The sequence below is a fragment of the Brachycentrus maculatus genome, unplaced genomic scaffold (assembly GCF_059751285.1).
Source record: "Brachycentrus maculatus isolate JH-2025_06_01 unplaced genomic scaffold, ASM5975128v1 h1tg000147l, whole genome shotgun sequence".
Taxonomy (NCBI): domain Eukaryota; kingdom Metazoa; phylum Arthropoda; class Insecta; order Trichoptera; family Brachycentridae; genus Brachycentrus; species Brachycentrus maculatus.
Window position 1 is genome coordinate 916,383 of NW_028280900.1, and position 16,490 is coordinate 932,872.

General features: G+C 37.7%; 1 protein-coding gene across 1 annotated transcript; it reads left to right on the forward strand.

Moving 5' to 3' along the window:
- Positions 1-3,990: 3,990 nt before the first annotated feature.
- Positions 3,991-12,890, forward strand: Smg5 (Smg5 nonsense mediated mRNA decay factor). The gene is made up of 4 exons (XM_088261016.1): positions 3,991-4,325; positions 5,824-8,173; positions 10,803-11,058; positions 12,141-12,890. The coding sequence occupies exons 1-4, from the start codon at positions 4,252-4,254 to the stop codon at positions 12,605-12,607; spliced, it is 3,147 nt and encodes a 1,048-aa protein (XP_088117142.1). The 5' UTR covers positions 3,991-4,251; the 3' UTR covers positions 12,608-12,890.
- The last annotated feature ends 3,600 nt before the right edge of the window (positions 12,891-16,490 follow it).

The following is a 16,490-nucleotide window of genomic DNA, read 5'->3' on the forward strand; positions in this document are numbered from 1 at the left end:
GTAATAAAATAATTCGTGTAGGTAGGTACTTTATGCATAATTAAATTAGTATGGGTACCTGACTAAATAATGAGGGGAAATGGGTACCTGCGTATTTAATTATCTGTTTTTCCTATCAATTTTTGCCTTGTGGCGTTAAAGTGATTTAGTAAAGATAACGAGTATTTAAGCTGTGGATTTAATAATTAATTTGATAATTTTCTTTTCTTATTACTTGTATAATACATTATAATATTTACATACTCAATGTTTAATTTGATTAAACAAATATAATCTTTAATTACAATATAAATAGTAAAATTGTGAATCCGCAAAATTAATTCGGTATATTTTTAACTGAGAAATATCGAACAAGGTTAAAAATTTAAAAAAAAAAACTGGTGTAGTAGGTACCTACCTATAGAAACATAGAAAATCATACCTACAACCATTTTTACTTGAGTACTTTTATGAACACAATATCCTAATTGATTTAAAAGCATTACGCATCAAATGTGTATAACATTAGAATTAAAATTTTACCCATTTAGCCAAAATTAATTTAAATTCCCCATCAAAATGAGGAATTTTACCGATTTCTTAGGAAAGATAGTATAATATTAGGTATTATTGAGGTAGTATTTTACGAAAATTGCGCTGTATAAATTATCCTAAATTGTTATTATTAATAGTAAAATTAAATAATCTATCGTAACCTTAACTATTTTTTATTGAAATAAAATATATGTGATGTAGATTTTACAAAATATACGACTTAAACTTAAAGACTTGCAAGTAATTTATCAAAACATTTATAAAAATAAAAATAAAACAAATTCGATAGCAAAAATACAAAGGCGTTTAATTTATTAATTACTTTCTGAGAAGCAAGATAGAGAGCCCTTCTCTCTCTCTCTCTCTCACTCTCTCTCTCTCTCTATTTTTAAACCCATATTACCTAATTATGCACGAGAGTGGTGCAGTGTTATCTTTTTTGTAAATTAAATAAAGATAGTCAATAATGTCACTAGGGACCTTGTGGATAATTGTACAAAGTAAAAACCCAGTAGGGTAGAATGGCATAAAAAATACTCCCCTCTAAATACATTAATTTTTTTTTATAAACCCTATCCTCTTCCAAATCGTGCATAGGGCAATGAATCTAGTCGAAGTGGAGTCAACTTAATTGTCAATTATATGTAGGCAATATTGTCAGTGCTGCGGTTGAGATTATTGGATCTAAGAGTGAAATAAAGGTGACGGAAGTGAAGAAGCACAGGGAAGAAATAGGAGATAGGAAAAAGAGAACAGCAGTAAAAGCTAGGGCACTCGGGGTTGCATACCCGCACTCGTAATAGCTTGTGTAACTTATACACTGCTGACGTGTACGAATCCTCCGAGATAAGAAGGAGAAATAGGTAGAAAAGGGTAGTTATCTAAATGAGTTTCGATTCCAGCATTTGAGCATTAAACATAAATTAAAATTTAATTTGGCCGACTTCCCATATTAATTAAATATCTTCGTTTTAAATAGGTACTTTATAAGTGTCTAATTTCTCATTTTTAATATACGTAATTTAAATCGCAGGTGATTGAGTATCGAGACGGTGATTGGGTTTTAAGTAGGTAGACATTTTATAAATAAAAAGGACAGCTTCAGAAATTTGGATATTTAGAGATAAATATCGAGATTTTAGTTTCTCAGGAAAACAGGATAAGTTATGGCGGGACTATTAGTCCCTTTTACTGCTCGGACAAAAAAAGAAACAAAAACATTTCCGTGAAGAAATTTCAATAGCCATGCCGGGCGCGGGGTAACCATTAAATGCTATATAATTAAGGTGGGAGCCCTCGTTCCATGTAAAAAAGAGATAAAACCATACACCATAAACCTGTGCAACAAGGAAAGAGTATATCCCCTCGCTCCGTCACACTCGCGCTCTTCGCGGTATAGATCATCCTCCGTCTCTTTCTCCAGCGCCAACTTCGAATCATTCTTCCCAGGAGTGGCGTCTCGCTCCTACACACGTAATCTCGTATTTATCTTTCACGAAAAGAGGTGAGAAATACATTAGTAAAGTGACTGTCTATTGGTTGGTTTTGTTTGAAATTTGTTCCTCGAGTCCACGTGGACTACTCCGTCTGCGATTTCTCTTTCTCGCGCGCCGAGGCGCGCATAAGGGCATCCCTCTCTACAGATTTGAATAAGCGTTTTTTTCGGTTTACTTTCGTGAGTACGTACTCGGGACACTTGATAAATATTTTAATATATGCCGGCCGCAAAACACGAACATATTATACTGGGGGCACTTACATTATCAACAGAAGTATTTAAAATAAGCTTCGGCTCGTAGACACAAATCAGCTGTTTCGGCCGCGAACTGAGATATAGATTACACGATTATTTTGGCCCTCACTGTACGAAAGTGGATCGTAAATACACATACATAAGCGGACATAAATCATGTACAATGTAGACATTCACTATCAATAATAATGATGAAGAACATTACTAGCGTACGTCAGTAAACATTCGTGTTTGTAGACTTAAATTACACATCGTGTTATCATTTTTATTCCATAGTAGAATGTACACCAATATGTACCTAATCTAATATGTAGATACAGGCGTCCTCAGCGGGTGGAGTGTTGAATTTTCGAAAGTGGAGAAAGGAAAAAATACATCATAAATTATACATATCCTTTTTACATTTTCCCGCTTTTTACGCGGGAATATCCTATCCCCTTTTCAACTTCATATGAATCGACATAAATATACCTCGATTTTACATCGCCCAAATTAAGCTACCCTGTTTTTACACCGTTTTAAATATCGGAATTTTGAATATAGATTCCTAAAATACTTAATCGTTTCTTTATGGTACGATTTTTTGACATTTTGTCTATGCGAATTTGAAACCAACGAAAGCAAGCAGGTAAACAAACCTATTTATAATATCCGTAACTAAAATGTATGCTAATACATTTAATGAATTGTCGAAATTTTTCAGTTTGAATTTCCTGTGGGGTATATATAAACTCAAACATAGTATCTATAAGTAAAAAGGGATAACCATTGCCTTGAACTATATTAAAAATACAGCTGGTTGTGTTGACTTTTTCCATTTACAAGCGATTTTCACCATCCAATTTTGTCAAGGAGTAATTTGCGGAATTTTGTCAAGGAATGTCTTCATACATATAATAAAACCGCCGGCGCCGTATTGCAATTGCACCTGCGTACGAACAATCCCTTGATGTTTTTCACTATCCACATAAAAAATCAAATTAAAAGTAATATTGGCATGTAGATAAAATAATTCCCCAAAATCTCCTTACATAAACTGTAAAATATAAATCTATGATTCATTAAAGGGGAAAATTTAAGGAAAATGATCAATTAGGTTTTTAGTTTTTTCTAACCCTCAATGTTGGCGGAAGAGCAGTTCATGCCATCAGTCCGCAACAGCAAAGGCACAGTCGTCAAATTTAGTGTGCTGGTCACGAGTTAGTTAGATCATTTTACCCATGGCATTTATTGTAGCTGATCGAAATGTGAGACGTTTACCAACTAATTCGTCCAAGATGCGTTAGCGTGTTTGGCTACCATGCTGGAGGTCCCGGGTCCGATGTCCATGAAGTTCACAAAAATAATTGATTTTTTACTCTGATATTTATTTAATTTCACCTAAGTATAAAAATAAGTGCGGTGATTGTCCTGACGAAGGGAAAAAGGCAGACAAAAATCTTAGTGAGTGTGTGGTTATGACTGTGGTTATAACATTTTGTTGAAAATCTGACAACACTGTTAATGCTTTGAATATTTAGAAAAATATTCTTTTCGAAGAAGAGTGGAGTGATTGTTCATTATTAGAAAGTTACATAAAGTTCTCAACAAGATATTAGTTTATTAGAAATTTATTAGAAATTGTAGCCGCTAGAGACATCTATTAACGATTAAAAACAGTTGCCCAATGAAAGTAGTTCTCTGTTTTACCGATATCACTTTTTGAGTCATACTATTTTCCCGTCACGTCGTGTAGTCGTTGACTGTTTCACAATAATTTTCGGGACGGAAATTGACGTAAAATGTTTTTATGATTTGCATGTGCAATAGTAATTCGAAATTGTTATGGTATTTCGCTTGTCGGTGATATTAGTATCGAAAGTTTCGGAGATGAATACCTATTCTTTGATAATTGCCGACCCACACAATGTTGGCAATGTAATGTCGAAGTCTTGACATGTGTTTCCCAGAAAATGACTTGAAAAATGAAGAAAAGTCTTAATCAGACGTCGGATGGCGATGCTACTGAGCGCAATGCTCTCACCAGGAAGCTGTATCGGTAATATCTCAACCCAACTCTCGACATTCCAATTTCTGTTATCTTTTGCTTAGCAGATTCCTGTATATTTTCTAGTACATTTACAAAAAAATAAATAACTAACTAAAAAAAGACTATTTTTCTTCCTGTGACAAGCTTGAAAAGTCCAGAAATAATTTCTTGGATTGGAATTTTTAGTTTCTCAGAAGTCATCCTAACCTTTTGACATAACCTATACGGGCCTTCACAGTGATTACAACAATACTTTTGTACATTCTCTATATCTGATATTGTTCTTATTTTTTTATGCAAGAACTTTGCAATTCCATTAAATTTATTGCCATGTAATATTTCCTTGTGATAGAGATAATGAATTTGTTTATTGATGACTTTGGCAATTTATTTTTGCAAAATATGACACATTTTAAATTTATTTTATCGCTATATTATACCCACTCTTATTAGAAAATTAAAATTAGTCATTACTGTTACACTACACCCAATATTCCGGCCAGTGATCAATCCAATATAGGTACCTACCTACTACAGGACACCAGAAATGAAACTATGATTTTCAAACTGAGGCTTTATTGGAAAAAAGAAATTTATTATCAATGAAAGAAAAGTGAATTAAAAAGCAAGTTCAAATAGGTTTTAATTTTCTATAAAAAAAATCGGAAATCTTCTTTTGGATTTCTCAATGATTTAAAATGAATTATAACATCATTTTAAAATTTTGAAAAAAAAGTTGGTTATTTTGAGATCGGCTTCGCTACATGGAATTTTCGTTCAGTACATTTTATATGGAAGTTTTCCGGGGACGAATTGCAGATTCGTAATACTGGAAATTTCGTTAATTCGGTATTCGCTACAAAGAGATTGACGTGTACTAGGAACACCGCTAATTACAAGACAATTAAAATATATGCAGGGATTTAAACTGTACTCTATTATTATTGTAAATCTATATTTTGAATGTAATTAATTTACGCAATAAGAGGTAAAATAGAGGGTCGAGGAGGTGTGGGCAAAACACAGATCTTCTGGCTCCAGAATACACGAGATTGGACGGGGATCAGAACTGTCGAGGCGCTGTTTGGAGTTGCCCGACACAAGGATAGTTACTCTTAAATGATAGTCAACGTCGGGGGGAGCTGACATGACATACGAAGAAGAGGAAGAAGACAAATATTAACTGTATTGTTAAAAAATGTCAAACTAACCATCTGCACAATTTATGTTCGATCAAATTGTCTGTTTTGTCCACATTTTTGTTGGGCGTTTTTTTTATCAACCCTGATTGTACTCGGGACAGTCTGCTGCCCGACCCTCAGTATAGTAATCACAAGTAACACCGCATACCCAATTCCCATCTGTACAATGTTTTTTGGCGTCTCTCACGCCCTACCAAAAGTAAGCAAATAGAACTCTCTCTACCAACACTATGTAAAAGACGCTTTTAAGCGTTTCCCGCAGACAACGTGTTAAGAAGGTTAAATGATATTGGTTTCTGTCACAGGTACATCAGCGAGGCTGCCCGGAGGGTGGACGAGGGCACGGCTCGCGCCGGCTGCGTGGCGGACCTGTTCATCCCCGCCCTCGAGGTGCAGCGCCAGAAGCTCCGCGACAACTGCCAGAAGCTCATCCTGGCCGACCCCCTGCTGTACGGCCGGAAGGCCCAGGAACTGTTGTGGAGGAAGGGCTACTACGAGGCGGTGGCCGCGGCCAAGCGTCTGCGCGCGCCCGGCGCCGCCCGCGAGCCCCTGCTGCTAGCGCACCTCGAGGCCGGCGTCGGCCACTACCACCACCTGCTCTTCCTGGCGCAGAGCGACTTCGGCGCGCGCGCGGACCGACTCCTGGACTACCCCCACATGTGCGCCGACGGCCAGCGCCCCCCCGATACATCCCGGGAGCTGAGAGCCTGGGGCGAGTCCTTCGTGCAGTCCTGCCTCATCTACCTGGGCGACCTCTGCCGGTACAAGACCGAGTACGAGGAGCTGTGGGACCCGACCATGGCCTTCCGGTACTACAGCCAGGCGGCCGCCTTGGACCCCGACGCCGGCGCCCCGTACAACCAGCTGGGCACCCTCTACACCGGCAAGAACTACCACCTGGACTCCGTGCGCTACTACATCATCTGCATGTCTCGCAGATCTCCCTTCGAGGGTTGCGAAGGAAACCTAATAAGAATCTTCGATAAAAATTCCAAACAGCTCGAAGCCAGCGCCCCCAAAAACCCCGACGTCATCGACCAACAGGAATCTGTAAAACTACTTATTTGCAAATTTCTAGCTCTGGTGGACTGCTGGTTCTTCGAGAAGGAACTTCCCGATTTCAACGACATGTGCGCCGGAGCCCTGTACGATCTGAAGGAATGTCTCCAATTCCGTCCCCTCGTCACCCTCGACCGGACGACCTGCTTCGAGGAATACGCCAAATATGTACTACAGAACGAGATCACCCCGGAATACCTAAACCCTAAACTTATCAACAAATTTGTTATCATCATCTTGCTTTGTGTACGCAAGCTCCACAAGGAGAATTCGTCCCATCTGTTCCCTCTGAAAGCGTTCACTTTCGCGGTGCTATCGCAGCTCTTGCAGAAGCTGCAGAGTGATCTCATCGACATAGGGTTCGAGATCACCGACCCCTCGGAGGTCATAGAGAATTACAAAGAGAAGGTGAGGAAGCAGAGGTTCCCCGAGGAAAAAGGTTCCATCGAGAACGGTTACCACGAATCCCATCCTACCAAACGACTTCCCTCGGTGAAAGAAATCGGAGAAAAGGTCAACCTTAACCCCCGATTAGATGCTAATCTCGCTCGAGATTTGGAAAATGTCTCTTTAGAAATTATTTCCGATGACCAGAATGACAAACTGAACGCTTTCAACGGAGACCTGCCTTCGAAGGGTACGAAAACCAAATCTAAAAAGTCTTCCACATTGCAAAAATTGAGGAGACGAAGGCGCAGGGACTCTTTGGACAGCTCGGATAAGATCGAATCCGAGGACTTGTCGGACGAGAGCGATATCGAAGTGAAGAATTCCGACGATGACTCCTCGACTTCGGATGATGACGACGCGGCGAGCGTGAACTCCTATTCCTCCGTCTCGACGTCGGGCGACGAACGAGCCGACTCTAAAGAAGGTTCTCTGTCTAAAAACGATAAAAGCAGTGTGGAATCTAGTCACAGCGATTTACACGGTAAAGACGAAAATGTACCTGAAGATAAGACGCCTCCGGAGACTGAAGAGAAACCCTCAGAACCCGAAACTGCCGCTGATGAAAATGTCACCAAGGAGTTTGACGAGAAAGCTTTAAAAGAATTCTTAGATAATGATAATATCCTGATGGCCTTACGTTTACTTCTGAATTGGCTTCACGACGAAGTGGATTTGATCGTTTCTTGCGGCCCGAGCGGCCAAGGCATGTTCCAGACCATGGTGGATATTCTCAACACCGTCCATCGCCAAATATTCCCCAAACTGCTCAAGAACCACTACTCCACCGCTAACCAGTACCACCCTTGCTTGAAACCCTTCCACGAACTATTCTACGCCTACAAGTACACATACAGAAAGATCCCGCTAGTGGAAGACTACGAGGTGCGGAACCTAGAGATATTGGAGAAAGGCGTAGAGGGTTTGGAATGGGGCAATCAGAATGCCGATCTGCCCACCAACGAAGCAAACGCTATCCGCCTTCTGAAGTTCTTAGATTTTGGAATTTTCATAGTCAAGTTGAACGTAGGAATTGTTTACAATAAGAGATTGAAGCTGTATTTATTGAAGAAGCCATCCAGCAAGAAAAACCCTAACTTTAAGAAACACGGGAAATTCACAAAAGACAGTCATCACTTTAAAAATCAGGTCAGTTATTCATTTATGCTTGGAACCCCGTACACGTATCCTACCCTGCTTCGTCTTCTTCCTTTTTATAGATCCTCGGATCTGTCTGTTCCATTATCTGTCTCTTCTTACCTGGACTGCCAGCTGTCACGCCATCGCTTTGGAGGTCTTCCAGGTGGTCTTTTTCCGTCTGGGTTCTCTTAAAGAGGAATTTAAGCCAGTCTATTTTCTGCACTCGCATGTGACATGTGCATTCTAGAATCGTCTTTGCTGCCTGAATGCAGTCGAAATGCGATCTCTCAGAAGAATGTGCGACAGAACGATGTATGATAGATGTTCGAATAGTGAAATAAGGAAGGAATGCAAAGGTGAGATAAGCATTATCGATAAAATTAAGAAAGGTATGTTGAGATGGTTTGGACATGCAGAACGAATGAGTGAGGAAAGAACGGTAAAACAAATTTATGAGGCGAATGTAATTGGGAAAAGAAGCAGAGGAAGACCGAGAAAAACATGGCACGATCAGGTATACCAAATACATGAAAGTGGTCAGGTTAGGAGTCGTAACAATCGGCGGGTATGTATGAGGAGATGCATGAACGTGGAAGAGGCGAAGAATGTTTGCAAAGACAGAGTGGTGTGGCGTTCTATTCTCTCTGCCTACCCCTACGGAGAAGCGGCGTGATGGTTAGTTAGTTAGTCTTTGCTGCCTTCCCCATCTGACTATATCCGTCGTACTACAGGTTTTCCCAATTTCCGTGTTCCTTATTTAGTCTCTTAACCCTTTCCACTCATCAAAAATGCGACGGTTTTCTACCATTAAAATAAATATTTTGGTTCCCTAATTTTGGGACACTCTGTCTGGCAATTCGTATGACCATGTTAATTAAGATTAACTGTACTTATTTATTTTTTTACAAAAATGTTAATAAAATTAGTATATAACCACTCACCGAGATTTTTACGTCTACCGGTTTCGAGACGTACCCGTCTCTTCGTCAGGACAATCACTAACACAGCATGCAAACAATACTACCCTTCACCACCATAGCACCATTTACACACTCAAAACTACACAAATTGTCTAACACATGCGATTTTTGGTCGACCCGAAGACCAACATGCACTGGTCTTCGGGTCGACCAAAAATCGCATGTGTTAGACAATTTGTGTAGTTTTGAGTGTGTAAATGGTGCTATGGTGGTGAAGGGTAGTATTGTTTGCATGCTGTGTTAGTGATTGTCCTGACGAAGAGACGGGTACGTCTCGAAACCGGTAGACGTAAAAATCTCGGTGAGTGGTTATATACTAATTTTATTAACATTTTTGTAAAAAAATAAATAAGTAAAAATGACTAACCACAAAGTAAATGCTTTAAATATTAATAATATTGAGAATAAGATTAACTGTATTTATCTGAAATATTTTTTGGTAAAATATACTTGGGTGATAGAGAAATCAGTGATTAAAGTTATACCTGCTGTGGGCCAGACATTGTGACCCACGGAGCTGCCTACTAGAATCATACGGGCCAGAATGTCTGGCCTACAGAGTGGTAAGAGTTAATGTGTTTCTGGTTATGCATCGTAAAGTCTTCATTTCTGAGAAGAAGAGATTTGGTTCTTGTATCCTACCTGAATACATAAAAATATGAAGCCTGTTGAATTGATATTTAATTAATCATTATTAAGATCTTTGAGGCTGATGCTATGAAACTAAATACATATGTATTTGCTTAAATTTTCATGAGCAATAAACGAAAGCCGATTTTTTGGAAATATTCTCTATTTGTAGTAGTGAGATAAGCCTATCCGGGAGTGAGTTTCTGCGGACAAAACTGTTTTCTGGGAGTAAAAATGTTTCAATAATTTTTTTTTTATATCATAGTCAATGCTACAAGCACCAGATTTCAAAAAAAATATTTGAACCAGTAAACATGATTTATATAAAAATTATCCATGTTTTATTTCATGGGTTTTCTGTGACAGTGTCATTACAATGACATCACACAAACTTTGTTTTATGTGAAATGTCATGGGTATTTCACAATTTTAAAAGCATTATAAACTCTTAAAAAATAATCTTCCCCTCTGAGGTATCATTCCCTATACAATGCTAATGTATTCAAAGATTAAAATTCCAAACAGTAAACAAAACTGTGCGAGCGGTATGAAAAATAGTCCAATACGTGAAATGACTCAAACTAAACTGGAGATTGAGATCGCATATAAACTCTAGATTTCTGGTGACGCCTTTACCAGCGGCACACTAGCCAATCTGGACAAGGCATCTCAAATAACGTCGACAGACTGTCGCCTAGCACCCAGGTAGCAGATTACCCTTCAACACGTTTTATTTTACGCTGATAACAAACCCGTATATGCCGTTTCCCGCCGATAACCGACAGTCGACAAAAACGGTATTTGCCGTGTCCCACAGTTAACTGACAGTCTGCGAAAAACGGCAAATGCCGTGTCCCAACGACAATGTGTTAAGATATGGAAAGATGTCGCCAAATTAAATAAATGTTTTTAAATTTTTTTACCTCTAGTGTAGAGATTACATCAGTTGATAAGAGAACAGCCAAGTAGCCACATACATACAATGTGGTCTTTCTTCCTATTAACTGTATTGTTTATCCCCTTTCCAGAAAACCTACAAGCCAAAGTCGGTGTCTGAAGAGGTGTCGGCGAAGCAGAACGCGTCGGGAGGCTCCCTGATGAAGAGCCTGGGCCGCCTGTGGCTGTCGGAGCAGGTGCGCGCGCTGGAGAGCGAGGTCAGCGCCAAGAGGAAGCCGCAGCTGCCGGCCTACCTGGTGCTGGACACAGAGGCTCTCTGCCAGCAGACCTTCTTCGTCAAGCAGCTGGTGGCCTCCAGGAAGGTCATCGTCCTAATACCCACTATAGGTAATATTTTATGACGCTATAAATTCGAATTGTTGGGTAATATATCCAAAATAAAACACTAGTGTTTGATAATGTCCTAAGAAGACGAAACACGTCACGTATTAACATATACATAAATAAATGTAGAATTCTATCCATCAAACCTTGTTTTATTTTGGATATATTACCCAACAATTCAATATGGAATTCTACCAACTGTCTGCAGTTACAATAAATAACTATTAATTCATTCGCACGTAAAACTAATAGTGAAGGTTTTTTATCCTGAACAACAGAATTTTTTAAATTTTACAATATTTTGGTCCCAACACTTAGATAATCTGAAAATGACTGGAAAAATGAAAGAAAAAAAATCACCTGAGATTCAACATGAAATTATGAATGAAAAAATAACTATTAATTGATTCGGCAGTAAGTTTGTGGTCTATCCATTTTATATTTAGGCTTTACTTGGTAAATTAAGTTAAGTTAACATTAAGATTAAGTTAAAAATATGTCGCTTTTGCTGGGATATAGTACATTTTCTGGGCATTCCGAAAACATGCACAACTGAAAATTGACGATTTTTTATTTATGACGTTCTTGAAAGGAGTGAGCGAATTATGTACATATAGTGAAGACCTTAACAAAGACATTGGTATATTATATTTATATTAAAATATTGCATAATTCCTTCTTTTCCGCCTTTGAAATGAGGCCGGCGCAGAAGGTATAAATACCCTTCCCGTCCTTAAGCATCAATTGACTGAACAGGTGGCAATACCGTTCCCGTCGGATGTCTATTAATGCAATTTTTTTTTTAAAAACCCTAACCCGCACCCCAATGGTGCATAAGGCACTGAATCATGTAAACGCAGTGTTATCTTGATCGTTAACACATGAAGGAAAGGTGATCAGCCCTCCACTTCAGGTACCAGTCCAGGGTAATATTGAATAAATATTTGAGTGCAAAAATCACCTATATTTATTTGTTCCCCCCCTGGGAATCGAACCCGGGACCTCCAGAACGGTAGCCAAGCGTGCTGACCATTACACTACGGAGGCGGACATGGTAAATATGCTCATGTTATTTTTAATTTCAGTTTTGCAGACTATGGACGCCCTGAAGAAAGAGTCTGCGGCAGCTAGGAGCGCCATCCGCTGGCTGGAGCTGCAGCTGCGCAACGGGTCTCGCTTCATCCGCACCCAACGCCCTTCGGAAACCGCCCCCCTCCCGTGCGTCAAGTATCCTAAAAAAATGCATCGCGACGTGCAAAACTTCATACAAATCATCGAGTTCTGTCACTTCTTTCTGTCCAAGGAGACATCTGAGGGGGTCAATGGCCATTTCAACGGGTCTGGAGATGTCCGGGAGAATGTTGAGGATGAGGGTAAGAAGGATAATATCGTGGTTGTTCTGTTGACGGGGTACGAGCATTCCACATACGCGGAGCAGAAGGACTTTAGTTACTCCGGACTGGCCCAGACTGCCGGCGTCACCGTTGAGTGCATCCAGGAGTTCTGCGCTAGATGGAAGCACTGCTTCGTCAAGGGAACCAGGAAGAGGTGATGTCCGGGAAGCGTACTGTCTAGTGCAGGGACTACTTCATGACAAACCTCGGGGAGAGCTCAGGTGACTGGGTCGCGAGTGACGACGCTCGTCCGGACTTGTGTAACGAATTACCGGGTGGATGCTGAAAACGGAGACTTTGGGTCTTTTTATTTTGCGCAAGATATTAATTTGTCCAATTTGTTATCGACTAAGTTACGTTGTTACAAAGTATTGTTTTATTATTTCAGTTTATTATAATATATTATTCTTCTTTGACTGCTTAATAAATTAATGTTACAAATATTGCTTTTTATTCCACATCTTTTATTGTTCAACATTTTTTACTTTGGTCGTTGGACTATTACCAAAAATCTAGAAAACATGTTGCACTTATTTTTAAATGGTAAAATGGGAGTTTTTCTTATTGTCGTACATTTTACCATAGTCGGGTATGAACCCTTACTGGTCCAATGTCGAATCTCATTCGACTTTGATTTTTTCCTCTTAGGTCCCATATCGGATGTTATTTGACATATTTTTCATCATTAGTATTATTTATTTAAATTCCTTACATTTTTGTTACTCGTATCTATTACAACAGTATGTGGAGCAGAGGACAAAAGATTTTTCCAATTGAAATGTAACTGTCTACCTAGATTATTTTTTTTTATGCTTGGGGGACCGGAAAGGGTTAAAATATATAAATTACCAAAAAGTTTTTTTTTGTGAATTTCAAAATTGACAAATTTTAGTATTGGCGTTTAAGTGTTAAGGTAAATGAAACATTCATGGATAGTTGTGCATTTTCTTTATTCGATCCGAGACACAAAAATGTATAAAATATATAACATTATAGATTTATTTGCTTGGATTATGAATCTTCATAGAAACTATATGACAATAACAAATAAAATTTGTACTTCATTTTATATACGCTTTTATAAATAATAACTTTATAAGGAATATCAATTTGTCAGCCGTCTTTTAACGCAAACATTAATCTTTTATTGTAGATTCAATGGCGTAGAGGGCAGGTTCCCGAGATTTTAGGTAACGCCCCCTATCAAACATTTTCATCGCTTCCCTCAAGGGAAGACATTTCAGATTGGAAGGTGTATAATAAATATGTTGCCCTTTAGTATCCTAGGGCCTCTGGCACCCCCTAGAAGATCCCTTCAGCGCTCAGAGGGGAGCGGTACCTCCGCCATTATAAACAGGCCTAGAGCTTCTAATTATTTATATTTTGTGAATCACCGGGGTATACGACATTGGGACCATATAAATTAAAATGATTAACATACAAAAAGGTAAATAAAATAAAAGAATGTAGAAGATATGAAGCTGTCAATTTCAAATCAGCAGCGCCACAAGCTAGTTCAAGTATGGGTATGCAACTCCGAGTGCCCGGGCTATTGTTACTAATCTAGTTTTTTTAAATAATAGAAATAGAGGGAATCCTCTCCATTTCCTTTCCTAAATAGTAATGTCCTTTACACTAAGCTCCTTTGCTTACATTATCTATATCCCTCCATACATATATTATTCTCTCTTCAGTACTATCAGTCCGCCTTCATATAATAATGATCAAGATAACACCGTATCAATCCAATGTGATTCCTTATACACTGATTGGGTACGGATAGATGTCATAGATCATAGAAAAAATATATTACACAATTTTCTAAAAATATTTTGAGTGTGTCCAAATACTTGTTCATGAATTTGGATTATCCCCACTTGGGAGTTATTGTTACATTTTTTCGATATCTCAACATAGAAGAAGAATATGCAATCCATTCAACATAGATGGCTGTAAACCCTCCATATAACGTTGGGATAGGTACTGCGTTATCGGAGAGAACATTATAGGGAGTTAGTATCTTTAATTGTATTTTTTTATTTTATCCAGCGTAAATTACTGAAATCCGTCAATATTAAATCTAAAAACAATTTAACCCTTTTAATACGTTAAGAAAAAAATTAAAGTTGATTAAAAAAAGCAAATTTTCCAAAAAAAATTAAAAATTCAATAAAATTCCTTTTATTTTATTTATTGTTTCGGCATTAACTTTGTGGTAAGACATGTTACAATGATTAAAGAAAACACTTAATTTTTTACCACTTGAGTTTTATTATAGACTACATGTTTCAGAAGTTAAACTTCCATCATTCAGGTCTGTATAAACTAAAATATAAAATTGTTCTATAAATAAGGAGAGGGAATGATGGAAGTTTAACTTCTGAAACATGTAGTCTATAATAAAACTCAAGTGGTAAAAAACGAAGTGTTTTCTTTAATCATTGTAAATTCCTTTTATTTGTTTAGTTTACTTTTACTTGTAAAAGCCATGGACTATAGTCGATTTACACGTCCAAAGGGTTAAAAACATTTATTCCCTATTACTTTCCCTCAGATAATTATTAATATTATCAATATTGACGTTGATGTCAATTTTTTTTATTTAAAAAGATAATTCATTGAAAATCATTTAGGGAGTTTTTGGAATTAACAGCTCAATATCTCTGAAGATTTTTTTACTAGTATAATCATGGCATTATAGCTTCAAAAAATTATTATGCTGAAATAATAAATACTTATATACAAACAATTTAAAAGCCCTGCACCGCCATTCCTTGCAATGCATACCCTTATAAAGAAAACATACAATATCAGCATTATATAATTTGTAATAAAAAAGATAATAAAATATAATAAAACCCTTACCACACCCCTATGGTGCATAGGGCACTGCTTCATATAAACGCAGTGTCATCTCGATCGTTTACACATGAAGGAAAGGTGATCAGCCCTCCACTTCAGGTACCAGTCCAGTGTAATATTGAATAAATATTAGAGTGAAAAAATCACTTATATTTATTAAACCCCCCTGGGAATCGAACCCGGGACCTCCAGAACGGTAGCCGAGCATGCTGACCATTACACTACGGAGGCGGACAAATAAAAAAGATACATTTCATAAACACGTACTTTAATTTAAACTAAAGATAAAATTGCTGCGATTCTGTAACTGATCCGTTAAGGTTAAAAGTATAATTTGGTACCGCCACCCTTCTTTAAATTATATCTTATTTTAGTCGACAAATCATTGATGGCCATAGAAAAATAAGAGCAAAGCAAAGCATAAAACTTCCATAATTAAAATGTAACTTTGTTTTAAAATCACTATAAATTTATAGGGATTTTAAAACAAAGTTACATATTAATTATAAAATGGAAGATCACAAAGTTAGTGCTTCATGGTTCTTGAAAATTAAACTGGCAAGAGCATCTAATTTATTACTTCCTTTTTACGATATTATAGATTAGTTATTCTCTTGTGACTACGCCACCTTTATAGTATAGTGGTTGGCGCGCTAGGCTACCATGCTGGAGGTCTCGACTTGGATTCCCAAGAGGGTCAAAATAAATATTAGTGATTTTTCAATTAAATATTTATTTAGTATGACCCCGGACTGGTACCTGAAGCGGAAGATTGATCACCTTTCCTTCGTGTATTTATCGATCAAGATATGCTGCTTCTATACGATGCAGTGCCCTATGCACCATTGGGTGTGGATTAGGGTTAGAAGAAGAAGAAGGAAGATTATGAGAAGGCAAGGTGGTAAGGCTTTAGATATCAGTCAAGGATTTTAATATCAAATAAATATCGAAAGACATGGAGTTTAAAATAAATACAAGAACTGATATTTATTTCAAATTCATGGCAATCGAAACCGGGACCTCAGACAAGGTGGCCAAACGTGCTAATCACTTCACTACCAAATAGCCAAAAAAAGAAATAAGTTTTTTATTAATATTTAAATTTTTATTCCACATTACAGATGAATATTTATTTATTAAACTTATTGTACTGGCGAGCTTATTAATCATATAAAAATA

Excerpts from the sequence above, each read along its gene's own strand:
- Smg5 (XM_088261016.1), top strand. The coding sequence starts at position 4,252 with ATGAAGAAAAGTCTTAATCAGACGTCGGATGGCGATGCTACTGAGCGC. Across the intron at positions 4,326-5,823 it reads CTCACCAGGAAGCTGTATCG|GTACATCAGCGAGGCTGCCC; the intron begins GTAATATCTCAA and ends TTTCTGTCACAG. Across the intron at positions 11,059-12,140 it reads CGTCCTAATACCCACTATAG|TTTTGCAGACTATGGACGCC; the intron begins GTAATATTTTAT and ends TTTTAATTTCAG.